The sequence below is a fragment of the Bufo gargarizans genome, chromosome 3, assembly GCF_014858855.1.
Source record: "Bufo gargarizans isolate SCDJY-AF-19 chromosome 3, ASM1485885v1, whole genome shotgun sequence".
NCBI lineage: Eukaryota > Metazoa > Chordata > Amphibia > Anura > Bufonidae > Bufo > Bufo gargarizans.
In genome coordinates this window covers 107359827-107384108 of record NC_058082.1, presented here as the reverse complement: position 1 = coordinate 107384108, position 24282 = coordinate 107359827, and the positions used below count along the sequence as shown (strand labels likewise).

General features: G+C 43.6%; 1 protein-coding gene across 1 annotated transcript in view; it reads right to left on the bottom strand.

The window, feature by feature from the left end:
• RARG (retinoic acid receptor gamma) overlaps positions 1–24282 on the bottom strand; it is a 202867-nt gene that overhangs the window by 105406 nt on the left and 73179 nt on the right. The window contains exon 2 of the mRNA XM_044286081.1: positions 15281–15638. Within this exon, the coding sequence (XP_044142016.1) occupies positions 15281–15473 (193 nt within the window). The 5' untranslated portion in view covers positions 15474–15638. The remainder of the gene's footprint in view (positions 1–15280; positions 15639–24282) is intronic.

The window sequence follows — 24282 nt, the reverse complement described above, 5'->3', positions numbered from 1 at the left end:
GGTCCATTCTGGGGTTTGGATTTGTTTAATGTATGGTCTGGGGACTGTAGTAGTTTACAGGGTTTAGGTTTGTATTTGTTTAGAGGGGTTGGTATGAGGTCTGTGTATTTATACTAGGGTCAGTATTTTGGGATCTGCTACGGGTTCGGGTTCTGCATTTATTCATGTTGCTATAGAGCGGAGGTCCCCACCCTTTTGTATGTTGTTAGCCACATTCAACTTTCAGTGATGGTCAGGAGCAACAGACAATTCAAAAATAGAAAATAGAAGTTTTCAATGTGGAGAAACATAAAACATGAAATTGCAAATGTTTGCTGATAAATATTTTAGTGTGAATTTTAACACTTGTATTATACCATCCACATTGGCACTGTTTGGTAGTAAATCTAGGATAGGTCTGCAACAATGTAAGTTGTAATTGCCAGTAAATAGGTTCATAACTCAGGGCTCCCATGGTGAGCCTCACAGCAGGAGATCACGAGCCACATGTGGCTGCCGAGATACTGGTTGGGGACCACTGCTACAGAGGCTAGAGTTGGCTGCAGAAGTAAGGGAACAAAGATGTTTCAACAGTAACCTCTTGAGTCATCAGGAGAAGCTGTTATAGCAGTCTGGGCTGGAGGGAGAAGAATAGGAAAGAGAACAACTACAAACAGAGAAAATGTCACTTGTCAGTCCCTGAATTTATTAAGGATCTGTTGGCTCTCCTGACATGGGGACTATGATAGAGTCTGTGATTTTAAAGTCATCCTTCTAACAAGCAGGTTTTTTATTTTTAGAAACCCTTTAAGCTGCATTAAGATCAAGCTATAAATTGAGTTACTTGTTTGTAAAGGGATTTCAAACTATATTTTATGGAAAATCTCTCATTCTTTCCAGTGACCAAATTAGTGCCTTGGACCTAAGATCAGAAAAAGAAGTTTCACTTTACATTTATGTCCCTACTATGCAATATCCTATTCCTGACCATGCAATCAGGCAGCCAGCAGAAGACGTTCTCCGCTTTTACATAAACAGAAATAGATCCTGGATTTATTACATTGTTACACGCAAAAAGTTACCATAGTAAATCATACCTGCAATGGTACCAAAATCAATTATAGGAACAGAAGATGTCATTATTCATATACATCAACACACATCAATTGTGTCAAACACATGGGCCACAGTCTATCCTTAAGAATGCTGACTGCCCCCCGAAGGTACACTTTCTGACCCTACTGATGACGAGGTCATGAGGTCATCAAGGACCGGACAAGACTTTGTACCTGAGGGTGTCAGGAAATGTGTCCAGCTAGTCTCCAGAGGGCAAATGTTAGCCTACTTATACTGGAAGCCATCAGCACTGACTGGCAGGACCAGAGGGGAATTTTAAGGGCTTTGACCTTATCTGAAGAGTCTTTTATTGACATATAATGAGCTTGTTGGAACACTGATTATAATGGATTGATCCTCTTGAGATCAGATATATAGAAACATAACACCAATATGTTGGCGCATCACCTTCTTAAAGTCAGATTAAGTTGCTGGTCAAAATGTATTTTTTCATCATTACAATTAGTGGGATAATTGTTCTTCTCTTGGCGGTTAACTATCACCTGATCTGTTCATTACTGCGCCATTTCCACTTTATATAAAGGGAATGAAGTACAAAAAAGGTGTCAAGCAATAGATAAGATAAAACCATCAAAGCAAAGAATATAATATGAAGAAATCAACAGCAAAGTATTCAAACAAAAGTCCCTATAATGGCTCATGCATGTGGAAAGGGCCAGAATGCCGGCTCTGGGACCCATAAACAATACGAGTATGGCCTCTTTTGCAGTTCGGTTCATGAGGCAGTCCTGTGAAAATCAGGGATCCACTTTATCACTCCTGCCCATACTGTTCGACTGCACTTTGTTTGCAAATGATTACAAACAAGACAGTTCAGAATATAGGACCAGCCGTAAACTAGCCATACACATACAATAGCTGGCAGCTATCTCTCTGGACTCCTTCCAGACTCCCCCATACAAATACATGTTTGGTTCAGCTGAACACATACGTGTATTCAGGGGTGTAGCTAAAGGCTCATGGCCCTGGTGCAAGAGTTCAGCTTGCCCCCCCCCCCCTTCCCTAAGTGCTCTGTGTCCTCTCTGCCTACGCGCCTTTTCCACACGTGCCGCACACAGGACTGTAGCGGTGAACCGCTACACCTATTCCAACTAAGAAAAGGTATGGACATGCGCCTTTTTTTAAAAGAAACCAGGCAGTATACACCCAGCTGCACATGAAATTAGGGTGACACAGACTTGATAAAGGGGCCGTCAAGACCCCGAAATGCGCTGTCTCATAATACATTTTTATGTATCCTGGTCGTGGTAATTGCGCCTCATGATCGTCTATCAGCTGGATCACTCCCTAGTGACAAGCTGAGATACGTTTTCTTCTGTGGCCAGGGGCGCTGCCTGAGGCAAAAATGAAACAGCACAACCCCCCCCCCCCATGCCAAATTCTCAACCTACCCCCTTCCCACCAGCCAGAGTTGTAACCTGACCAGCATGCTCTTTCTATAATACTAGTGTCTTCTTATGCGGAACAAGGGTCTTTTGGCCCCTCAGGCTCCTGGGCCCGGTAGCCACTGCTACCTCTGCACCCCCTATAGCTACGCACCTGCGTGTATTCAGTGGGGAGAGGGGAGAAAGCCACTGCTCAACACTCCAGGAAGGAGTGGCTTATCTTCTACGACCGTGATAGGCAAACTGCGGCTCTCCAGCTGTTGCAAAACTAAAACTCCCACCATGCCCTGCTGTAGGCTGAAAGCTGTAGGCAGTCTTTGCATGCTGGGAGTTGTAGCTCTGCAACAGCTGGAGAGCCGCAGTTTGCCTATCACTGTCCTAGGAGAACAGAAAGACTGGGCAAAAATATTCACTAAGCCTGATCCTTCTTTCCCGATCTTTCTTTCTGCTGACATCTCCTCGGGTTCGGACAATAATGTGTATGAAGGCCTTAAGAGCTATGCACCCAAGGCTTGCAATCACCAGTTTCTACTTATAGATTGTATAGCACTATTATTAAATTACTTTATGTATAAAACTATTAAAAGGGTTATGTCACAAAGCATAATCTACATTTTTTAAACCAGACCCTAGATGTGAACACTTTTGTAATCGCATGTGATTGAAAATTTAGTACAGCCAGTGAGCTATTCAATAAAATATATCTATATAGCGCCACCTGCTGTTTGTTGTTTTCCTTAATTTTGTCCCCTCTCACTGGTCAAACGCGCTCAGTTTAAATCTCCAACTGCCGCCAGCCATATGTTCTGTTAGAAGCTGTTACAGGGAAAGAGCTGCAGCAGATAGAACGCACCCCCTGGGCTGGCAGGCTGAAGATCCAAAAGAGCAATTGGAGCAGTGTATGTGGAGATCTCTGGATCCATGTGAGGTACACGGCTGGTTCTAGATTTGATAGAAAGAGATTGTCATGTACTATATGATTTTTTACATCAGTCATGGCTTAACCCCATTAACTGGTCATTGTAAGTCAGATTTATCTAAGGGTACTTTCACGCTAGCGTTATTCTTTTCCGGCACTGAGTTCCATCCTAGGGGCTCAATACCAGAAAAAACACTTCAGTTTTATCTTAATGCATTCTGAATGGAGAGCAATACGTTCAGTATGCATCAGGATGTCTTCAGTTCAGTCCCTTTAAGGTATTTGGCCGGAGAAAATACTGCAGCATGCTGCGGTATTTTCTCTGGCCAAAATTCCGGAAACACTTGCCCGAATGCCGGATCCGGCATTAATTCCCATTAAAATTTATTAATGCCGGATCCAGTACCAAGTGTTCTGGAAAATCGGATCCTGTTTCCCAGTCTGCGCATGCCAGACCTTTAAAAATGCAAATAAAAAATACCGGATCAGTTTTTCCGGATGACACCGGAGAGACAGATCCAGAATTTCAATGCATTTGTCAGACAGATCCACATCCGGATCAGTCTACAAATTATATCCTTTTGCATACAGATTTCCGGATCCTCACAACGCAAGTGTGAAAGTACCCTAAGAACTGTAGGGTGGAATTTCTTTAGGCATTGTGTGGCACTGCTACCTACGCCCTGTACAGTGTGTTAGGTAGCATGATGGCAGCAATACTATATAAATACATGTATGAAAGTATTTAGGTACCATCCTGTATGACGCTAATAATTAGGCTATGGCATAGTCGTTTGTACAATGCATAACATTACATCATAAGGTGGGTAACATATGGTATTGTAAAGGCGCCATCCAAATGTAAGGCTTGCCCTAATATAAGTAAATGTGCCAAATAGCAATAAATAGGGCATTAATATCATGCAGAATGGATGCTAATAACCAGCCAAATAGTACCCTGCTCTGTACTGATGAGGGACAAGAACCCTGAAACAGCTATCTACAGATGAGTATCTCTGGTTGGCTGGTGTAATCCAATTTGCACACCTTTAACCATAATATTCAAGATTCATACTATCATGGGCATCGCTAGGTTAAAACATCTGGCAGTTGGTCTTGGATCTTTTGTCCAGGCCCCAAATGCAGTAGCTGCAGACCATACAACTGTATCACCGTCCTCGGGACTACAGGGGGCACTATAAGTACTGGAAGCACTGCAGGGGTCACTATATTTACTGGGGACACTACAGGGGGCACAATAAGTACTGAGAATACTACAGGAGGCCATAACTACTGGTGACACTACTGGGGCACTACAGGGAGGCATTATAACTATTGGGGACACTACAGAGGGCATCATAAGTACTGGGGGGCCTACGGTGACATTATAACTACTGAGGCACTACATGGAGTATTATAACTAGTGGTGGCACTACAAAGGGCATTATAACTACTGATGGCACTACAGGAGGTACTATAACTACTGGAGGCACTTCAGGGGGCATTATAACTACTGGTGGCACTACTAGGTCCATTATAACTACTGGTGGCACTACAGGAGACACTTCAGGGGGCATTATAACTACTGGTGGCACTACAGGAGGTATTATAACTACTCGAGGCACTTCAGTGGGCATTATAACTACTGTGGGCACTATGGGGCATTATACCTAATGGGGACTCTATATGAGGGCTTTATTAAAACTGGGCACACTATAGGGGGAATTGTAACGATTGGGGGCACTAAAGATTTACTATTACTGGGGGCACTTTGGGGAGATTTATCACTACTTAGGGCACTATGGGGCATTATTACTACAGGCGGTTCCGTGGAGGCATTATTATTACTGGGCACAATATGGAGGGCATACTAATGGGGGCACTCACAGGGAGCATTATCACTGTAGGGGATACCATTACTAATGAGGGCACTCTGAGAGAATTATTATTGGTGGGACTTTTGGGAGCACTTCGGGGACTATCTGTATGGCAGTGTTATTTCTTAAGTATAGTATTTGGGGGCATTGGGGAGCACAGTGGGCACAGTATTGGGGGTGGAAGCAGGATAACACTGTTGAGGCACCAGGAGAATTATAAAAAAAAGTAACAATCTAAGATGTATGTGTGGCAACTTCTGAAGGGACGAGATGTGGCTCAAAGAAGTCATGGTGGTCTGGACTGAATGGAGAAGATAAGGATTGAGAACGTGTATAATCAGAAGAGACATCACTGGATGTAATAGGTATACAGTACTGTATTCCCCTGTATGTATCATAGCCCTGAATCCCCATCAACATATACGTTTAGCACTGTGGCTGGGGGGTTGAATCCAGAATTTAACACATAAGCATTGGGGCTTGTCTTTTAAGACCTAGCAACACCCCTGCACACTATTATTTCTGTGTCTATAGATAATGCAAATCACAACTTTTCAGCTAATTTGCTCAACAAGAAGTGTGACATAATTGGTATGTGACAGGCCGGAGCCACAGGTGGAGGAAGAAAAACACATTTCTCATGTTACCAATACACACAGAGAAAGACACTGGTGTCTGCTAGGAGGTCCAGACTGAAGCCTGCTAGTGTCCTAAAACATCAAAAATATATAGTACAGGCACTTAATCTGCAATGCACTAAAAAACTGTTCATTTGCGTGAAACAGACAGTGAAGAAATGAACTCTAAGCCAGCGGGGAGTGAGTGACAGTTCTGCAACTAGGCAGCTTCCTGTACTTGTCCTAATCTGTATGTTGAGGTGGGCAGAGTGCCAGTCAACACCCCTTTAAGCCTGTCCTGGCACGTAATTCACACCCGAGGACATGTCGGCACTACACGCAGCCAGCGGGGGCGAGATGCAGAAAAAGTGTTAACGGGGAGGGGAATATAAGGGAACATAACAGTAGGAGGAGAGGGAGAGTGAAGGGGAGGAAGATTAGCAGTGAGAAAAATATCTACATGTCTAGTGGTAGGACAGCCACAGGGAGCTGAGGGCTAGCTTCACCTCCAGACAAATAAGAGAGGTTTTCCCGTTTAATGTAAATAAGGATTAATCAGCATAAAATCTACAAATTTCTAATATACTTTATTATTTAGTTCATCAATATTGGGGCGGGCTGGAGTTCCTTGCTAGCCTTAACTAGCCTTAGGCTTCGTTCACATCACCGTCAGCCTTTCCGTTCTCCTGCTCCGTTTAGGACGGATTCGGCATATAACTGAGCCGAACGGAGCCTAAGGACCCCATAGACTATAATGGGGTCCGTTATGTTTCCGCTCAGAAGATGATTTTGGAGCGGAGACAAAAGTTGTGCATGCAGGACTTTTGTCTCTGCTTCAAAAATTTCCCTCTGAGCGGAAATCTAACGGACCCCAATATAGTCTATGGCAGGGGTGGGGTACCTCCGGCCCGCAGGACCATTTCATGTGGCCCCTGGCCCCCTGCCATAACATATTGTGAAAATGCTAATGTCATTAGCATGCAGGGCCACGGAACGGAGCAACGGATGCGGACAGCACACAGAGTGGCTCGGATGCGAACCAAAACAACGGCTGTGTGCATGAGGCCTTATAGAAAAGTCTTTGGGACAACAGCTGAAAAAATAAATACGCCATACACAGAACATGCTAGACCAAAAAAAATATATCGCCAGTGAAGAAAAACATGGTTACCAAAAAAATGCATATTTGTGTTGCGTTTCATAATTCCCACAAAATGTTCAGGTAGCAACTAGAATTGGTGTTTTTCCATAAAGATGTAAAAAAAAACTGCAAATGCAACAAAAGTTGGTAAAGTGAGTCTTGCCCATGTGCCAAATAAGGCCAAACAAGTGTCTAACATACTAAATAAACGTGGCGCAATTTGAGGCAGAATTCTGGCACATTTTCATTAGTAAATCTTCCACATTGTAGTGCATTTCATACTATTTGACTTTCAGCTAGCATCTGGCCACAGTGTTTAAAATAAAGTAAAAAAAATGTCTGGAAAAACACCGCTGCGGTATGTGGTGCAGCTTTTTTGAACCAAAGCCAGAAGTGGATTTAAAAAGTATGGGAAATATAAAGGGAAGACGTGTACTTCTTCCTGCTGGATCCACTTCTGGCTTTGGCTCCACCAAATAGTACAACAGCTTAAACATCTTGTGTGACACCAGTCTTAGGAGTCATGCACACGACTGTAGCCTGTTTTGCAGTCCGCAAATTATGGATCTGCAAAGCACAGATACCAGCCATGTGCATTCTGCATTTTGTGGAACAGAACATCCTGGCCTCTGTAAAACAGTCCTAACTTTGTCCGTAAAACGGACAAGAATAGGACATGTTCTATATTTTTTGGGGCCACGGAACAGACATACGGATGCGGACAGTACACAGTGTGCTGTCCGCATCTTTTGCGACCCCATTGAAGTGAATAGGTCCGCATCTGACCTGCACAAATTGCGGATTAGGGCTGAAACGATGACTCGATCGAATCGAGTAATTCAACACAAAAAAATCATCGATGCTAATTTTTTGCATCGAGAATTTGTTTGTGTCATGCGACCACGGAGCGGGAGTGAAGCGCTTGCTATTACTTACCGCTCCGTGGTGACCCGCCGGCCCGTACTGCACTGCACTGGATCCTGACACATCGTCAGGACATAGTGCACGTAAGCACTGTGTGACGTCAGGATCCAGTGCAGAGCGCAGAGAATAAGAAGAAGGAGCTGTGGAGCGGCGCCCCTACAGGAAAGGTAAGTATTTTATTCACTGGCGCTGGGGACATGGAACTGAAGGGGGACAGACGGCAATGGATGACATGGAAGGGCTGACTGATGGAAGTGAGGGGACATGGAGGGGCTGATCTGATGGCACTGGGGGACATGGAGGGGCTGATCTGATGGCACTGGGGGACATGGAGGGGCTGATCTGATGGCACTGGGGGACATGGAGGGGCTGATCTGATGGCACTGGGGGACATGGAGAGGCTGATCTGATGGCACTGGGGGACATGGAGGGGCTGATCTGATGGCATTGGGGACATGGAGGGGCTGATCTGGTGGCACTGGGGGACATGGAGGGGCTGATCTGGTGCCACAGGGGGACATGGAAGGGCTGATCTGGTGGCACTGGGGGACATGAAGGGGCTGATCTGGTGGCCCTGGGGGACATGGAGGGGCTGATCTGGTGGCATGGAGGGGCTGATGGCACTGGGGGAGTGGAGCTGATGGCACTGGGGGAACTGATGCACTTGGGCTGATTGCACAGGGGGGAACAAAGGGTGTTGGGGACTGATGGCAGGGGGTCTGAGTTTTTATAAAGAAAAACAGTCTATTAATTCATTTTTTCTTATTAGATTACTCGATTAATCGTAAAAAATAATCGATAGAATACTCAATTACTGAAATAATCGTTTACTGCAGCCCTAGATCGGATGCAGAAAAAAATACATTTGTGTGCATAAACCCTAAGGCTGATTTCACACATGGGCTCTTTTTCTACATTTTTCGTGGTTTATGGTGCATTTTAGTTTTTTTGCAGTGTTTTTTTTTTTCTCTTTAAGGAAAATGTGCTATAGAAGTCTAGGGAAAATATTAACTAGAAGTCAAACAGGCCCTTTTTGTAGTGGTGCTTTTTGTATGTAGGTGTGTTTTTGTGTCAATGACGTTTATTTCAAATTGCAACTAGTTTTTTTCTGTAGCTTCAAAAAAATGCATGTGCAATGTTAATAGTGGTTTTGCATAGTTTTTTTTAACAATGCTTTTTTCCTAAAAAAAAACATTTTATAATTCACCATAGACTTTTAAGTATAAAAATGGCTGGATGATAAATGTAGTGCAGGGATGGAATCTTTTGTCTAATTCTAACTCACTACAAGCTGATGACGGGCTTACTGTGAGACAGAATTTTATGCCAGAATTGTGGCGCAAATCGCCACATTTGAGGCCCTGTCCCTTTTCCACATCCCCTTTTCGAGCAAGTCAGAAAAAACTGCAGAAACCCTAGTTGTGCTAAACTGCTGCAATTTGCACTTTTTAGACAGATTCTAGGCACAGATACATTAGTAAAAAAAAAGTCACAAAATTAATGTTATTTTTGTGGTGGTGGTGTTTTTTAGTAAGGTTTTTTTATATCCTATAGAGCAGTCTGTAGAAAGTGGCCTGCAAAAACAGCACACCAACAGCATTCTGTGATTTAGAAGTGGCAAAAAAAAATCTAGGAAATTATAAAATACAACACCACTACAAAATAAAACTCTATGGGAGTCATTTAAAATTTGATATACGCCAATTTTTGGCGTATATCTGTCGCATGGGCAGGGAAGGGGGCAGGCCAGACTGTCTCTTTTTTCTATTTTCTGCCCTGTTTTAGGCATAGAAAATGATCTAAATCTACTCCAACAAGGGAGCTGGCGTGGATTTAGACCGGCAGTGGATGCGCCTAGTAGCGTAACTATATCTGACTGGGCCCCACAGCTAATTTTTTAACGGGCCCTCCCTAGCTACTTCTTTGCAACTTCCAACTCACGTGCAACCCTGTTGCTAGTCAAGACTGAGCACTTAGACAAGGCCTGACAGCCGCTCCATCCATTTCCTACAGTGCCGCTGTATATAATGTAATTGTATAATACTCTTGAGGGGGCCCTGACAATAAAATCTTTTAGTCTTCCGCCTGAGGGGGCCCCTTGTGGGTCTGGGCCACAAAGCAGTGACTTCCCCTATAGCTATGCCCCTAGATGCACCTCAGTTATCTAAGGGCAGGCACCTCTACATAATTTAGGCATATTGTGCAACAGTGCAAGGGGTATTAAGATCGGCGTCTGAAACACCGGTCTTGATAAATGACCCCATATGTTTGTAGGGCATTTTTCACAGTACACTGACCACCATGTATGACCACTTCCTACTTTCGATGTTGGCAGCAGGTAGCTTATGATGGAAGTCACGTGTCATGCGCTGGTTTGGTGGGTACATAAGGTGTTCAATAGGCTGTCTGCACACATATCACTCGTTGCTGTCATGGGTAAAAGGGGGATTTATCAAAAAAGAGATGATTATTGGCTTTCAGGCCTAGGGTGGCAGTATTTGTGAAACTGCAGTTTGTGAACTGTTCTCTGCTGCTGTAGTGAAAGTGTATTGTGAGTGGGCAAATGGGACCAATGTTAATAAGTGACGTGGAAACTGCAGAGCACCATGTGCCATTGATGTGAGTGATGAACGCGGGTTACAAAGGTGTGTGAGAGCAGACACTACAGTGGAGCAGCTCAACACCAAAGTGAACTAAGGGGCTACCAGATGTGTGCCTAAAACAGAAGTTCAGGGAAGCCCACTGCATATGGGGCTCCAAAGCAGACAGATGGTCCCTGAACCTCAGCTAACAAAGTTTAATTGGCAGAAAATGTTTCAATTTTCACACCAGTATTGGAATTGGACCTCCACCAATTGGCAAAAGGTTTTCTTCTCCGAGGAGTCATGTTTTCTGCTTCATCGAATGGATGGATGTTGACGTGTCAGGTGGAAAACATCAGGGAACAAACACCCTGCAGCTATTGTTGGAAGAACACAAGCTGGTGGTGGCATGGTCTGGGGAATGTTTTCATGGCATTCTCTGGGCCCACTCATCCATATGGAAGGCACTCTCAACCGATCTGGGTATGAATCCATCCTTGTAGATCACATACACCATATATGCTGATTGTCTTCCCTGGAGAGGATGGAATCTTCGAGCAAGAGAATGCAACATGTCACACAGCTAGAAATGTCTGACATTGGTTAGAAGAGCATGACCAAGACTTCCAAGTACTAATTCCCAGACTTGAACCCAATTGAGCATCTGTGGGACCACCTCAATCGTCGTATTCGCTTTATGAAGCCTCCCCCACGCACCCTTCAGAAGATGTGGGATGCACTATAGTCAGCATGGCTCCAGATACCTGTGACAACCTCTGAGGACCTTATTGAATGACTCCCAGCCCATCTAGCTGCTGTCCGTGCTGCACACAGCGGTTACTCTGGATATTAGCTGGTGGTCAGAATAATGCAACTCGATTGTGTATATTTTACTATTGTCCAACATGCAATATCTGCAAAAAAAATTATGAAACACTCCAAAAATATACTTTTTTAAAAAAAGGTAGTATGAGACCACCCTTAGGTAAAACTGTGGCTGTTTTCAGCATTCCCTGGAGATAACAATTTATTGCTAGGGGCTTCAGCAGCTGGACCCATGACAGTTTGCTGAACATCGGGGACAAGGGGTTGTTCAATTTTCTTTCCCTGCATAGGTGTCAGATGATCACAGTCATGTCAGAACTAAGTACATCCCAGAGTAGGAAGAATTTAAACATGGCCGCCAGAAGCAATATATAATGCGACCTAGTCATAACGAAAATAAACCATAGTAAAAGCAATTAATACTCTTCCATTTAAATACAGAGCCCAATGATTACTGATGTTGTGTAAAACTTTCTTCATAGTGAAATGATACATAATGACTGGAACGTAATAGAAACGGCACATGGAAGTGGTTATTAAATTGCCTAAAAATGCAGTCATCAGCATCAAAAATCAGAACTCAGCTTATTATTGACTAATCCATGTTCTGTCCAGCAAAAAAAAAAAAGTAAGATCAAACAGCTATGGAAGGAAACACATTTCAGCGGACTGTCCCTTTAAATGCAGACTTTCTTTCTACGAGTCGTTTCTGTATGCAAATGTGATTCCTGAGAAAAATGCAAGAACATATGGAAACAATGAGAAGGAAATAAATACGATTACAGAGGAACTGATTAAAACCACACGGGTTAGAATTGCCATTTTTGTCGCTAAAGTACTGGGGTGCCCTGGGGACCCCTAGGTAAGAAATAGGAAATGATCCAATCACATGTCTATATTTATTATCAAAACTGAAAGTGTCCCTCGCAGTCTGCCAGCATACAAGACATTAATTACTGACTCGCCGCCAATAAAGTATGTGGTGTGTACACAGTTTCATTCATAGCTCAAACTTCCTGAAAGCGTTTGTTCACCTTTAGTGACCCTATCGAAATATAGAAAATTGCTTAAAGGGCAACTCCCCAGCGCACTGTTCTCATTGGCATTGCTCTATTTAGCCGTAGGTGCCTTTTCGCTGTACTCATAGCTACAGCTGTGTGTGGATGGAGGAAAAGGGGGATTGTGGGGGGCATGGCAAACAATAGCGCTATTAAGTGGGGAATCTCCGGTCATGTGTCTCAGGGACAATTTTCTATGCCATGCGGGGAGGAAGGGGTTAAAAGAGATGGCTGGAATAGGCACATCTGGGAGATACAACATGTGCTTAGCTGCTGCCCTCCCACAGAAAGTGAAGTTGCCAGAGGTGAGTTGCAGTGCCCTGGAGCAGGGAGCACTTTGATATTTGGACATTTGCCTATTTCCCCTATGCAAAGTTAAAACAAATGTCACAAATGTTGTTATATATATCCTGTTCATTGTCACTGTATTTACATGGCTCTGTGGAAAGGGTTAATGAATACTGAGAGACTGTTAGGGCTTTGATTGAGAAGCTGGTAATTTTCCACAGCTGCCATAGGGTGACCATGTTTTGGAGGGAAAAACCCAGACCTGTTTACCACCAAAAAGCAGACAGTCTGACCTTTTAAATGTCTGGTTTTAGCTCTGTTGTTATGTCTGGAAACGCAATGGCAATGCTGGACTAGGGTACCAGCCTTCTGAAGATAGAGAGGGAAAGCTAGCTCAGGTCTTTCCTCAGCATCTTCTGCCAGGGAGGAGACTAAGAGAAGCCAGCCTAATGCCTCACCTGTATTGTTTCGTACCTGAATTTCTCCAATAAAGAAGCACCCTGGTTTACTGCAGACCCTGACTCTCTAGACTTATTTCCCATTGGGGTGCACCACGCTTTACCATCCCTTACAGGGAGCAGCAACAACACGTGGTGACACTTTAACGGTGTCTGGGGAACCCAACGTAGTGTTGGGGACACCCCAAACCCGGCCACTGCAGAGTGAGGAAGCTAAAAAGGGTGAAAATTACACTGGCAAGCAGAGTTTTTTTTTTGCAATGATATAGCCAAAATAATGCTATAACCAGGGGTGGTTTGGCCATAGACCCTACCAGGAAATTTCCCGGTGGGCCGATGCCCAAGAGGCCACCCAAGGCCTCCTCCAGCCAGGTACATAATGATCTGATGCTCTCAGCGTTAATTAATGCTGGGAGCCTCAGGTACATATGCATCTGACCAACGGCCGCAGGTCACCACTCCTGGACTCAACTGTATCACTGTCCTCAGTACAGTGCTATGGCTGAATACTGTGGTGAAGGTGGCAGTATTTGTTCTTCAGTGTGGTATTTTCTTCTGCTAATGTGGTACTTTGTGCTGCACTATAGTATTGCTGGCCTAGTTGTATTGCCTGCCTTCTGTCAGTCTAGACCCATCTACAGCATGGGGTGACTTTTAGTTTTTTTTTCCAGGGCCACTTTAAGTTCCCAGTCCGCCCCTGGGTATAACCCCATTAAACCTATAGAAGAAGGGTCAGAGAGAGAGGAAAGATGGAGGAGAGAGCATACACCATGCACTTCTATGAAGCCTAAGTGACAATGTGACAGTATGACAGCTCTATAGACGCTAAGAATGGCTTCTGTAACTTAGCTATGTCCTGGACCTAGGTAAAAGAGGCAAAGCAGAAAAGACTGACAGAGGAAGAAACATGGCACACGGTGATAGGACGCATTATTTTAGGTCTCGTAACAAATCCACAGCAATTCGAGAAAAAAAAGCTACTTGTGATGCCACATAGAGAAGCGAATGAAAACAGTGAAAAGACGAGAACATTTCGCTCCTCCCTCAGGAGTGCCCAAGTGTGTATTCCTGATTATTATTATTATACTTATTTCAAAGATAATTATATGTTGCGGTTCATAAGAATGAGCCACTGCACCCATGGGTGCGGCTGACTTGAGGGAACAATACCGTATCTCTTGTGTAAAACCTCCAGACATTGGCATCACTCCCTCCTAACATGATCTACCTATGTCTTCATGCAGGCGCTGGCGCTGACTTACTGTACTTACATGGCCTGAAGTCAGAGCTGTCACTCAGTTACTTTAGACAGTCTCTGTCACTCACATTCTTGTAATCTGATATGCAGTAACCCTAACAACCCTCTGCTGCGTTCATTCATAAGTGTTTGACCTGAAACTGCCTCCGTCATACCTGATCTGACCTTCTGTACTTCACACTGCATTCTGCGGTGTCCATCAGATGTAGATGTTGGGTGGATTTCCCATCATATACCTCTGACGAATGCTACCGTACAGACAGTGACATCTGTCTCCTATAGGCGGTATAGATTTTTTAAATTGGATGCCTCTGTATGGAATAGTGGTGTTTGCTTCCCTATTCCATACAGAATAAAGGTATACTGACAGGTAATGGCTGCACAGAGGCCGAGAGGAAACTCTTGGCCTCTGCTGTGTGAATAGATGCCTAATGATATGTCTGATGCATACAACAAGAGCATCCCTGCCAAAATGGCAAGTCAACAGATCAAAGCGTAAAGTAAAAGTGATCTTAATATAATATTGGGCCAATCTTCTAAAAATGATTTATTCTCAAATCAAACTTAAATTTTTTTAATTTGAGCATAAATGAGCTTAGATAATTGTTCATGACAGTAGAGAGAAGCTGGAGACTGAGGATTTATCACAGAACGGTATTCAGCAGCTGACTATGTTGCGTAAAACACAGAAGCTACAGAAATGAAATGGTGCAAAACCTTTACTAACAAACTATTATAAAATTGTTTCAGCTCAAAAATACATTTAAATCATTCAGTTTTCCCATCAAATATATCTCATAAAGTCATGAACCATAGATAACTGCATACTCACATAGAGAAGCCATTTCTTTGGGCAGGTCAGTGGGGAAATTTCGGAAGAAGTTCCCATTGGCTAGCATTTCAAAAGGTGGGGAGCTCCGCATCCCTCCACTAAAGGCAAAAGGGTAAACAGAAGGAGGAAAGCCATTGACGTGACCAAGCGGAGCACCAGATCCGCAGAGACGTTCTTTGCTACTGTTTGCCATTATTATAATATTTTTTTTTGTATCTCAGGGTGTACAGGGTATAACTCCCAGTAGATCCTCTATAAACAAAAGGTCTTCTCTAGTGATTCTTCAATAAATCCATCCTGGACACATGGGGAGTGACTTCGGATCCACACCTTGCACTGTAGACTTTCACATTTCTTCCTGAAAAAGAGTGTTGAGAAATCAGTGCTATTCTTTCTCATGAGCTTCTGTTCAGGGGCGACTATAGACATGCTGCAGTCAAATCATGGGATGTGAAATTGTTTTATACACCCTCATTAACTGATAAACCACAATTAGCTACTGAGATGTCACTAGTCGTTAATCGCCACTCAAGTGAATCAATACAAAGTGCATTTTATAATACGCAGGACATTTCATTTCTACACATCTAGTGACTGATATATTCAAGATTTTATCAGACAAAAGCTTCAGCGGCTGTGCACGGAACCCCTAGACCTGGGATAACACCCGGAAAAAACTATATTCCAGCATCCAAAACCGTATGTAAAATCTTTCAGTATTTATTTAATTCTTTAAAAATCTGTAGAGCCGACCAGAATGACATGAAAGTCTACGCATTGCGACATGTCTTAATCATGACCCAATTCAGGATTTTATATAATACTGGCATTATGCAAAGATCAGCCATAACCTTAAAGAGAACCTGTCACCTCTCCTGATAAATCTGGTTTAGTAACTACCTGACTTCCCCATAAAATAATAACTCTGTAGCATCTTTCCAAATAACTCTATGTTGTGTCAGGCAGGCAGAACATTTGTTACATTAAAGGAAACCTGTCATCAACTTTATGCTGACCTCACTGAGGGCAGCATAAAATAGTGACAGAAATGGTGATTCCAGCGGTGTGTCACTCATGAGCTAAATGTAAGTGGTTGCCCAGAACCAGCATCATAATCATTGCAGCCCAAGCCTTGAAAAGAGTCAAATCTACTTGAGAAGAGTCCTGGTTATTCACAATCTCCTGCTCTCCTCGCCCATCTGCTGATGATTGGCAGTTCTCTCCTAGAGAGACAACTAGGTAGAAGACTGTCCGTCATCAGCAGGTGGGCAGGAGAGCAGGGATTCATGAATAACCAGGACTCTTCTCAGGTGGCCAGGACTGTTTTCCAGGCCTAGTCTGCAATGATTGTGACGTTGGTTCTCGGCAACCACTTACTTTTAACTTATAAATGACAGACCTCTGAAATCAACTCACCTGTCTCTACTTTATGCTGCTGTTAGTATGGGCAGCATAAGGCCTCTTTCACACTACAGTTTTTTGCGTTCCGTATACGGTCCGTTTTTTGCGTTCCGTATACGGTCCGTATACGGAACCATTCATTTCAATGGTTCCGCAAAAAAACGGAATGTGTTCCGTATGCATTCCGTTTCCGTATTTCCGTTTTTCCGTTCCGTTGAAAAGATAGAACATGTCCTATATTTGGCCGAGAATCACAGTCCGTGGCTCCATTCAAGTCAATGGGGCCGCAAAAAAAACGGAACACATACGGAAATGCATCCGTATGTCTTCCGTATCCGTTCCGTTTTTTGCGGAACCATCAATTGAAAATGTTATGCCCAGCCCAATTTTTAATATGAAATTACTGTATACTGTATTTGCCATACGGAAAAACGGAACGGAACAACGGAACGGAAACGGAACCACAACGGAAGCAAAAAACGGAACAACGGATCCGTGAAAAACGGAACGCAAAACACTGAATGCAACATACTGTAGTGTGAAAGAGGCCTAAAGCTGATGACAGGTTCCCTATAAGTTGTTAAAATTGTAGACGGACTGACTTTAGTGGATACTTTGTATCTGAAGGCAAGTACATAACGTTCCAATGTGTGGAGCCGCCTGTAATTGTTTCTTATTAACGGAATGTACACTACTCTAATCTATGGCACATGTTGCTGTTTGTGACAACTAGCCCGATTCCAGCTGAGCTTTAATAAAGTATCCCGGTTTTTAAAGGGGTCATCTAGCGAGCAAATAACAAATGATATTGCATTTTGAGTCTAACTTCCAACATCAAGTTCCACTAGTATTTCTGTGAGACCCTTAGGTTGGGGCTACACAGTGACACGTGGCAGCAAGTCTCAGGAAAATCGCTCGACAAAAATATATGTGCCAGTGGTGCCGGTGGTTTAAAGGCTATGTACAACCTTCGGGGGCATTTTACTCATTTTGGGCTAAAAATCATTTTTTCAATTGGTCTTTATTAAAAAATATTCAGCCGTTCTGTCACAAAGGGTTAACAGTTTTTTTTAGCTGTTTGAATGTACTTTTTACTTTCAATTTGTGATGCTCATCTAATAACCCTTATCTCTAAATTACTAAAAAGGTCATAAACACTTATTTAAGCCACTTTCATATCAGTAAGATAAGAATTGAGCTCTAATGAGTGTTTATAAGGTACTTATTCTGGTGCTGTGAGCTTGAGGTCAGTGGTATTCCTACCTTGGTTTGTGATGGAGCTTTGCTCCTGTCTGGATATTTCCTCTGTCCAGTGTGAGGGCCACCTAGTTAGACATCAATGTCTCTCCAATTTCTCCCCTATGTTTCTATGTATTCTACTCTACCTTCCCTTGTATATGTTTGGTGTGGGTTCAGAGTCTGTTGTATGTCTAGTTGTTGTTCCATGTCTGGATTGTCGTTGGTGTGTATTGTCCTGCATGGATGCTAGATGTTCCCCTGTCTGCCTGTGCTTTCAGTGAGAGGGCTCCTGGGTTCCCCGGAGGGGGAACTACAAGTCAGTGAGCACCTCTGCCTGGTGCAGCGGGTAGTTATTGGTGTTGGTGTTCCACCCTGTTGCTGCAGGCAGGTAAGTGCTTGTTGTTCCGTTGTGTTGTCATATCACTGGGTTCTTACCTGCCGATCCAGTTGCTGTTTACTGTCTTTCCCTATGTTTGCTGCTAAGCCTGTGGAGATCTCCTTTCCACGCAGGTTGAGGCGTACTTCTTGCCAGGTCTGCCTCTAACTGCATGTATGGTGCACACACTCTATCCAGCTCTCAAAGGGACAGCTATTACACCCTAATCTTCCCCTGTCAATGACTGGCCACCCTGGGATACCATGGAAGGGTGCATGAGCAATAGGTTCTAGTACTCTGGGTTCCTGCTTAGGTGTGCGGTTCCCTCATTGCCTGTGAACCAATTTCTGCCTTACCTGACCTCTGCCTGTTCTCTGTACTGTCTCTAAGCTGCCTGCCCTGATCCTCGGACTGACTTTTGATTGCATCTGCTTGCCCCAAGCTCGGCCTGTCCCTGACTATTATTTTGCCTGATCCTCTGCTTTTTCACATCAGTGTCTCTTAATGCCCATGGGTCAGCAGTCACTTGAACATAGACTACTCCAATATGTAGTGACCTGGTAGTTTCCTGCAGCGGAGTCTAGATCCCTGTACAAGGGCGGAGACCAACCAGGCAAGCTATTTAGTCCATGTAAAAAAAAAAAATCTTACACTATTTAGGTGTGTCCCAAACTTTTGACTTCAGTTTTCTAGCATACAGTGGTTAATAAATGCCCCACCCGCCATGTTTGTGTATACTTGTATGCATCTTCTGTGGCTGAGTGACAAAAACTGTTAGGGCTCATGCACACGACAGTATTTTGCGTTCAGTATACTGGCCGTTTTTTTAGTTCAGTATGCGGAACATATACTGAACCATTCATTTCAATGGTTCAGCAAAAAATACTGAAGTGTCTCAATGTGCATTCCGCTTCAGTATTTCAGTATTTCCGTGGCGTGAAAAGATAGAACATGTCCTATTCTTGTCCGCAAATCACGGTGCTTGGCTCCATTCAAGTCAATAGGTCCGCAAAAAAACTGAACACATACGGAAATGCATCCGTATGTCTTCCGTATCCGTTCCATTTTTGCTGAACCATCTATTAAAAATGTTATGCCCAGCCCAATTTTTTCTATGTAATTACTGTATACTGTATATGGCATACGGAAAAACGGAACGGAAAAACAGAAAGGAAACGGAAACACAACGGAAACAAAAAAAGGAACAAGGGATCCGTTAAAAACGGACCGCAAAACACTGAAAAAGCAATACTGTCGTGTGTATGAGCCCTTATTCATAGCATCCAAAGTGACTGCAACTTGTTCCTTCTTTAAATAAGAAAGACAGCTCTGCAGCACATGCTGCTGCTCTAAGGCCTCTTTCACACGAGCGAGTTTTCTGCGTGGGTGCAATGCGTGATGTGAACGCATAGCACCCGCACTGAATCCTGACCCATTCATTTCAATGGGTCTGTGTACATGAGCGTTGTTTTTCACTCATCAGTTCTGCGTTGCGTGAAAATCGCAGCATGTTCTATATTCTGCGTTTTTCACGCAGCCCTGGCCCCATAGAAGTGAATGGGGCTGCGTGAAGAACGCATTGCATCCGCAAGCAAGTGCGGGTGCGATGCATTTTTCACTAATGGTTGCTAAGAGATGTTGTTTGTAAACCTTCCGTTTTTTATCACGCGCGTGAAAAACGCATCAAAACGCATTGCACCCGCGCGGAAAAGACTGAACAACTGAACGCAATCGCAGACAAAACTGACTGAACTTGCTTGCAAAATGGTGCGAGTTTCACTAAACGCTCCCTGAACGCATCCAGACCCTAATCCCTCACGCTCGTGTGAAAGAGGCCTTAGAAGAAAAATACTGTTGAGGATCATCCATGTTTTGCTAGGCACATGTACAAGATACTTTACAATCCACTTTAACACTTGACAAGACCACTTACTCAAATATGGATGGTTAGCCAGGACACTTTTTCTTAATTTGCTGCTGTTTATGTACAGTTGTGGCCAAAAGTTTTGAGAATGAATTAACCCCACCAGAGCGTTTAGCTTGGGGGGAAGCATGGGGGCAATGACACCATAGGTATTATATAATTAGGGTTTAGGTAGGATCCATGTTTCTTTCCCCTGTTTGTCTTTTTCCCCCCTTTTTTCTATTACAGGTAAATTTACCTCAGAAAGTGTGTTACCTGCAGTCTAGAAGATTCCAGCTGTACAAGTGAAGAACGCACCTGATTGGTTGCTGCCTGTTGCTGGGGGAGATTTCCAGCCCTCTGATTTGTTGTTGGTTTAGTGGCGGGAATCTGTTCCCCTTTATATTTACAGGTTCGGCGGAGCTGGCTCAGATGTGCCTGAAGAACTGACCAGCGTCCCACCCACCCTTCCCTTATTTTCGCACTGTGTCACCTGTCGCTGGGCTTTATTAGAGGGGTAGTGTCGCTCAGCTCATGCTGAGTGGATCTTGGTCTTTATATGGTTAATTTATTATTGGTCTTTTGGTATCGGTTATTATGGTATTTTAAAATTAATTTATTTATTTAATTTATGGTTGTTAAATATTTTAAGTGACCCTTAATAAAGCTCAGCGGCTATTTCCTCCACTATGTTGTTGGTGTCAATCATTTATTAGCGATAAGTTAGTATTAGGGTCCATTCACACGTCCGTTTTTTCTTTCCTGATCTGTTCCGTTTTTTGCGGAACAGATCAGGACCAGATCTGGACCCATTCATTTTCAATGGGTCCTGGAGAAAATCGGACAGCACACATCGTTGTTCCGTTCCGCATGTCCGTTTAAATATAAAACATGTCCTATTCTTGTCCGCAAAATTCGGATCCTGGTACAATACAAAGTCAATGGATCCGCAAAAAACGAAAGACATTCGGATGTCATTCCGTATGTCATCTGTTTTATGCGGAATCCGTTCCTGGAAACACATAACAATTTTTTTTTATTTATTTATTTTTTTCAATTTTTTTTCAAAGAAATCCAAACAACTTTATTTGATTATTGAACTTTATACATGTTTCCGTTTTTTGCGGATCCGCAAAAAACGGATGACATACGGAAACATTTTCAGGAACAACGGATCCGCAAAAAACGGACCGAAAATCGGGATATAGGAAAATACTGACGTGTGAATGTAGCCTTAGAGTGTGTCATTTGCCCCCATGACACAAATATTAGTTTTCACAAAGTTTGCTGCTAAACTGCTTTTAGATCTTTGTTTCAGTTGTTTCTGTGATGTCGTGAAATATAAATTACGCACTTCATACGTTTCAAAGGCTTTTATCGACAATTACATGACATTTATACAGAGAATCAGTATTTGCAGTGTTGGCCCTCCTTTATTATTCCTGCTAGAATTGCTAGCAGCTTGCAATGAAGGTCCAGATGGGTGTTACCAGTTGGAGATGTGTCCCTGTGCAGTCTGACACTATCCAATCAGTGATGACAGTGTCAGGCCGAATGCACACGGCCGTTGTTCACGGCCGTGAGCGGTCCGTGGAACCGCGGCCTGGATTCCTGCTGAGTGCAGGAGCGCACGGCGTCATGGGTTGCTATGACGCCGTGCGCTCCCTGCTGCAGGGAACAACGGCCGTGTGCATTCGGCCTCAGACTGTGCAGGGACACAACCCCTGATTGGTAGCACCCATCTGGACCTTCATTGTAAACTACTATTAAGTCATTCATAACTTCTAGCAGGAATAATAAAGGAATGACACAATATAGAGCCATAACAACAGATGCTCCAGAATTGTTATTACATGGGGAATGCAACTAGTTACCAAAACAGACATGTCAGGAGAGGTGACAGGTCCTCTTTAAGCACAACATGACAGTAGGAATAGTGCTATATGTTTCACTATTTTAACTGTAAAGTAAAGGCTGTCCTGACTGAATCAAAGATTACATCAACATTAGATGTGAGATGGCAGGTCAGTGCTGCCAATGTCAGACTGTGCAGGGACACACCCTTAGCTGGTAACACTCATCTGGACCTTCATTGCAAACTGCTAGTAATTCATTCATAACTTCTAGAAGTAATAATAAAAGAATGGCACAACATAGAGACATAAACATAGATGCTCCAGTATTGGTATTAGATGGCAAATACCAGTACTTACTGAAACAGACATGTCGGGAAGGGTTACAGGTCCTCTTTTAAGGGCCGCTTCACACGAGCGGATGCCGTGCGTGGCATCCGCTCCGTGAAAGAGTGCCAAGACCCGCTGCAGACTGCAGAGGCACGGAGCGGTAACATGACTGTTAATGCTCCGTGCCTCTCTGTGATCTCTTTACTACGAAATCACAGTTGTCACTGTGATTTCGTAGTAAAGAGATCACAGAGAGGCACGGAGCATTAACAGTCATGTTACCGCTCCGTGCCTCTGCAGTCTGCAGCGGGTCTTGGCACTCTTTCACGGAGCGGATGCCACGCACGGCATCCGCTCGTGTGAAGCGGCCCTAAGGGGTCTTCTGGTGATACACATTGATGGCTGGCATTTACTTATGATAGGCCATCAATGTGTGATTCCACAGGAACTAGTCCCACCTATCAGCAGAATGAGGAACCTGTGACTCTAACTTGAATGGGGTGCAGGGGATGCACTGGAAATATGCTGAAGGGGCAACAGCACTCCAGCAAATGCAGCGACCCCCTAGGTTTTGCTCGGGTCCCCTGATCATATATTGATGTCCTACGGTAAGCATAAAATGTGAGTGTTCCTGTACAGTGCATTTACATGATTCTGTCTCTTTAGTGAACTCTCTATATCAGTTAGTAGCAGCAAATGCACTCACATGTTGCCATTTAATTCCCTCTTCATACATATTAGGCCTTGTTCACACATAGTTGGGGATTAATTTTAAGGGTATATTCACATGCTTTAAAATACACTTTGAAATAATCAATATTTGATTGAATCCATGGCAAATGTTTTAGGCTGATTTCTGCCATAGATTTGTATTTGCTGCGGATCTGACCGTGGATTAGTTTCAGCTTCCGATTCAAAAAGCAAGATGTCTTTTCTTGAGGCAGATTTAAAAACTGTGTCGAAAAAAATGGCAGCTGTATGAATAAAAATTGAAAATGTAGTGGCCCAGAGCGGGCACTACCATTTCTACACCCTGCTACTGTTTCTAATGGCTAACCAATAATGACATCTGTGTATTTATTCTAGGTCTTTTTACACTGTGCCTTAATAACACTGCTATGTAACTAATGTACTTGTTCTGTTCATGATAATGTGCCTGGCTCACCAGCAGGTGGCAGCGTACTGTATCTGGCTGAGAGAGATCTTTAGATAGAATGGAACTTACCATTCCATTATTTTCTCTTTTGGGCAGAAGTGGGCTAGTTCTGCTTCCTACCAAGGGAGAGGTTGCACGAAGCAATAGTGGAGTCTAGATTCGATCGTGGAGCGGAGAAGACACAAGAGATGGCTCAGTGAGGAGAATGGCCCACCTCCTGCAGCAGGAATCTCCAAAGGGAAGCAGCTCATAGAGCACCATGACTCCTTATAGATTAAGAGGCAGAGTATTATGAGGGGGTCAACAGCCAAGGCACCCCACTCAAAGGTACTAGCACAGTCAGAAAGTCCAGCTACCAGACTGGAACCTGAGTTTAGCACGGCAGAAAGGGAAAGCGAGGTATACCTGTTTGCCAGTCAATTTACCCTAAAACCTGCTGGAGCCAAGAGAAAGACTACTTATTTTACTCCACCAACTATCACTCTCCCCTTTATTGCTACAGAGCCTAACCCTGGGGAGCGATGGTATCCATGTAGGAGCATTGTGACACACAAACTACTAAGGTGGCATCGCCACTCGCCAATTCCTAAAACCCTGGGACACGATCGGCCCTGAGGGGGAGGTGCGTTGAAGAAACAGTGGGACACGTAGTACCGCATATCTGGGGGTACTACTAATGTAACTGCAATGGTTTGTAATGTAATTGCAATGTAATGTAATATGCTATCCACCTTCTTCGCCAGC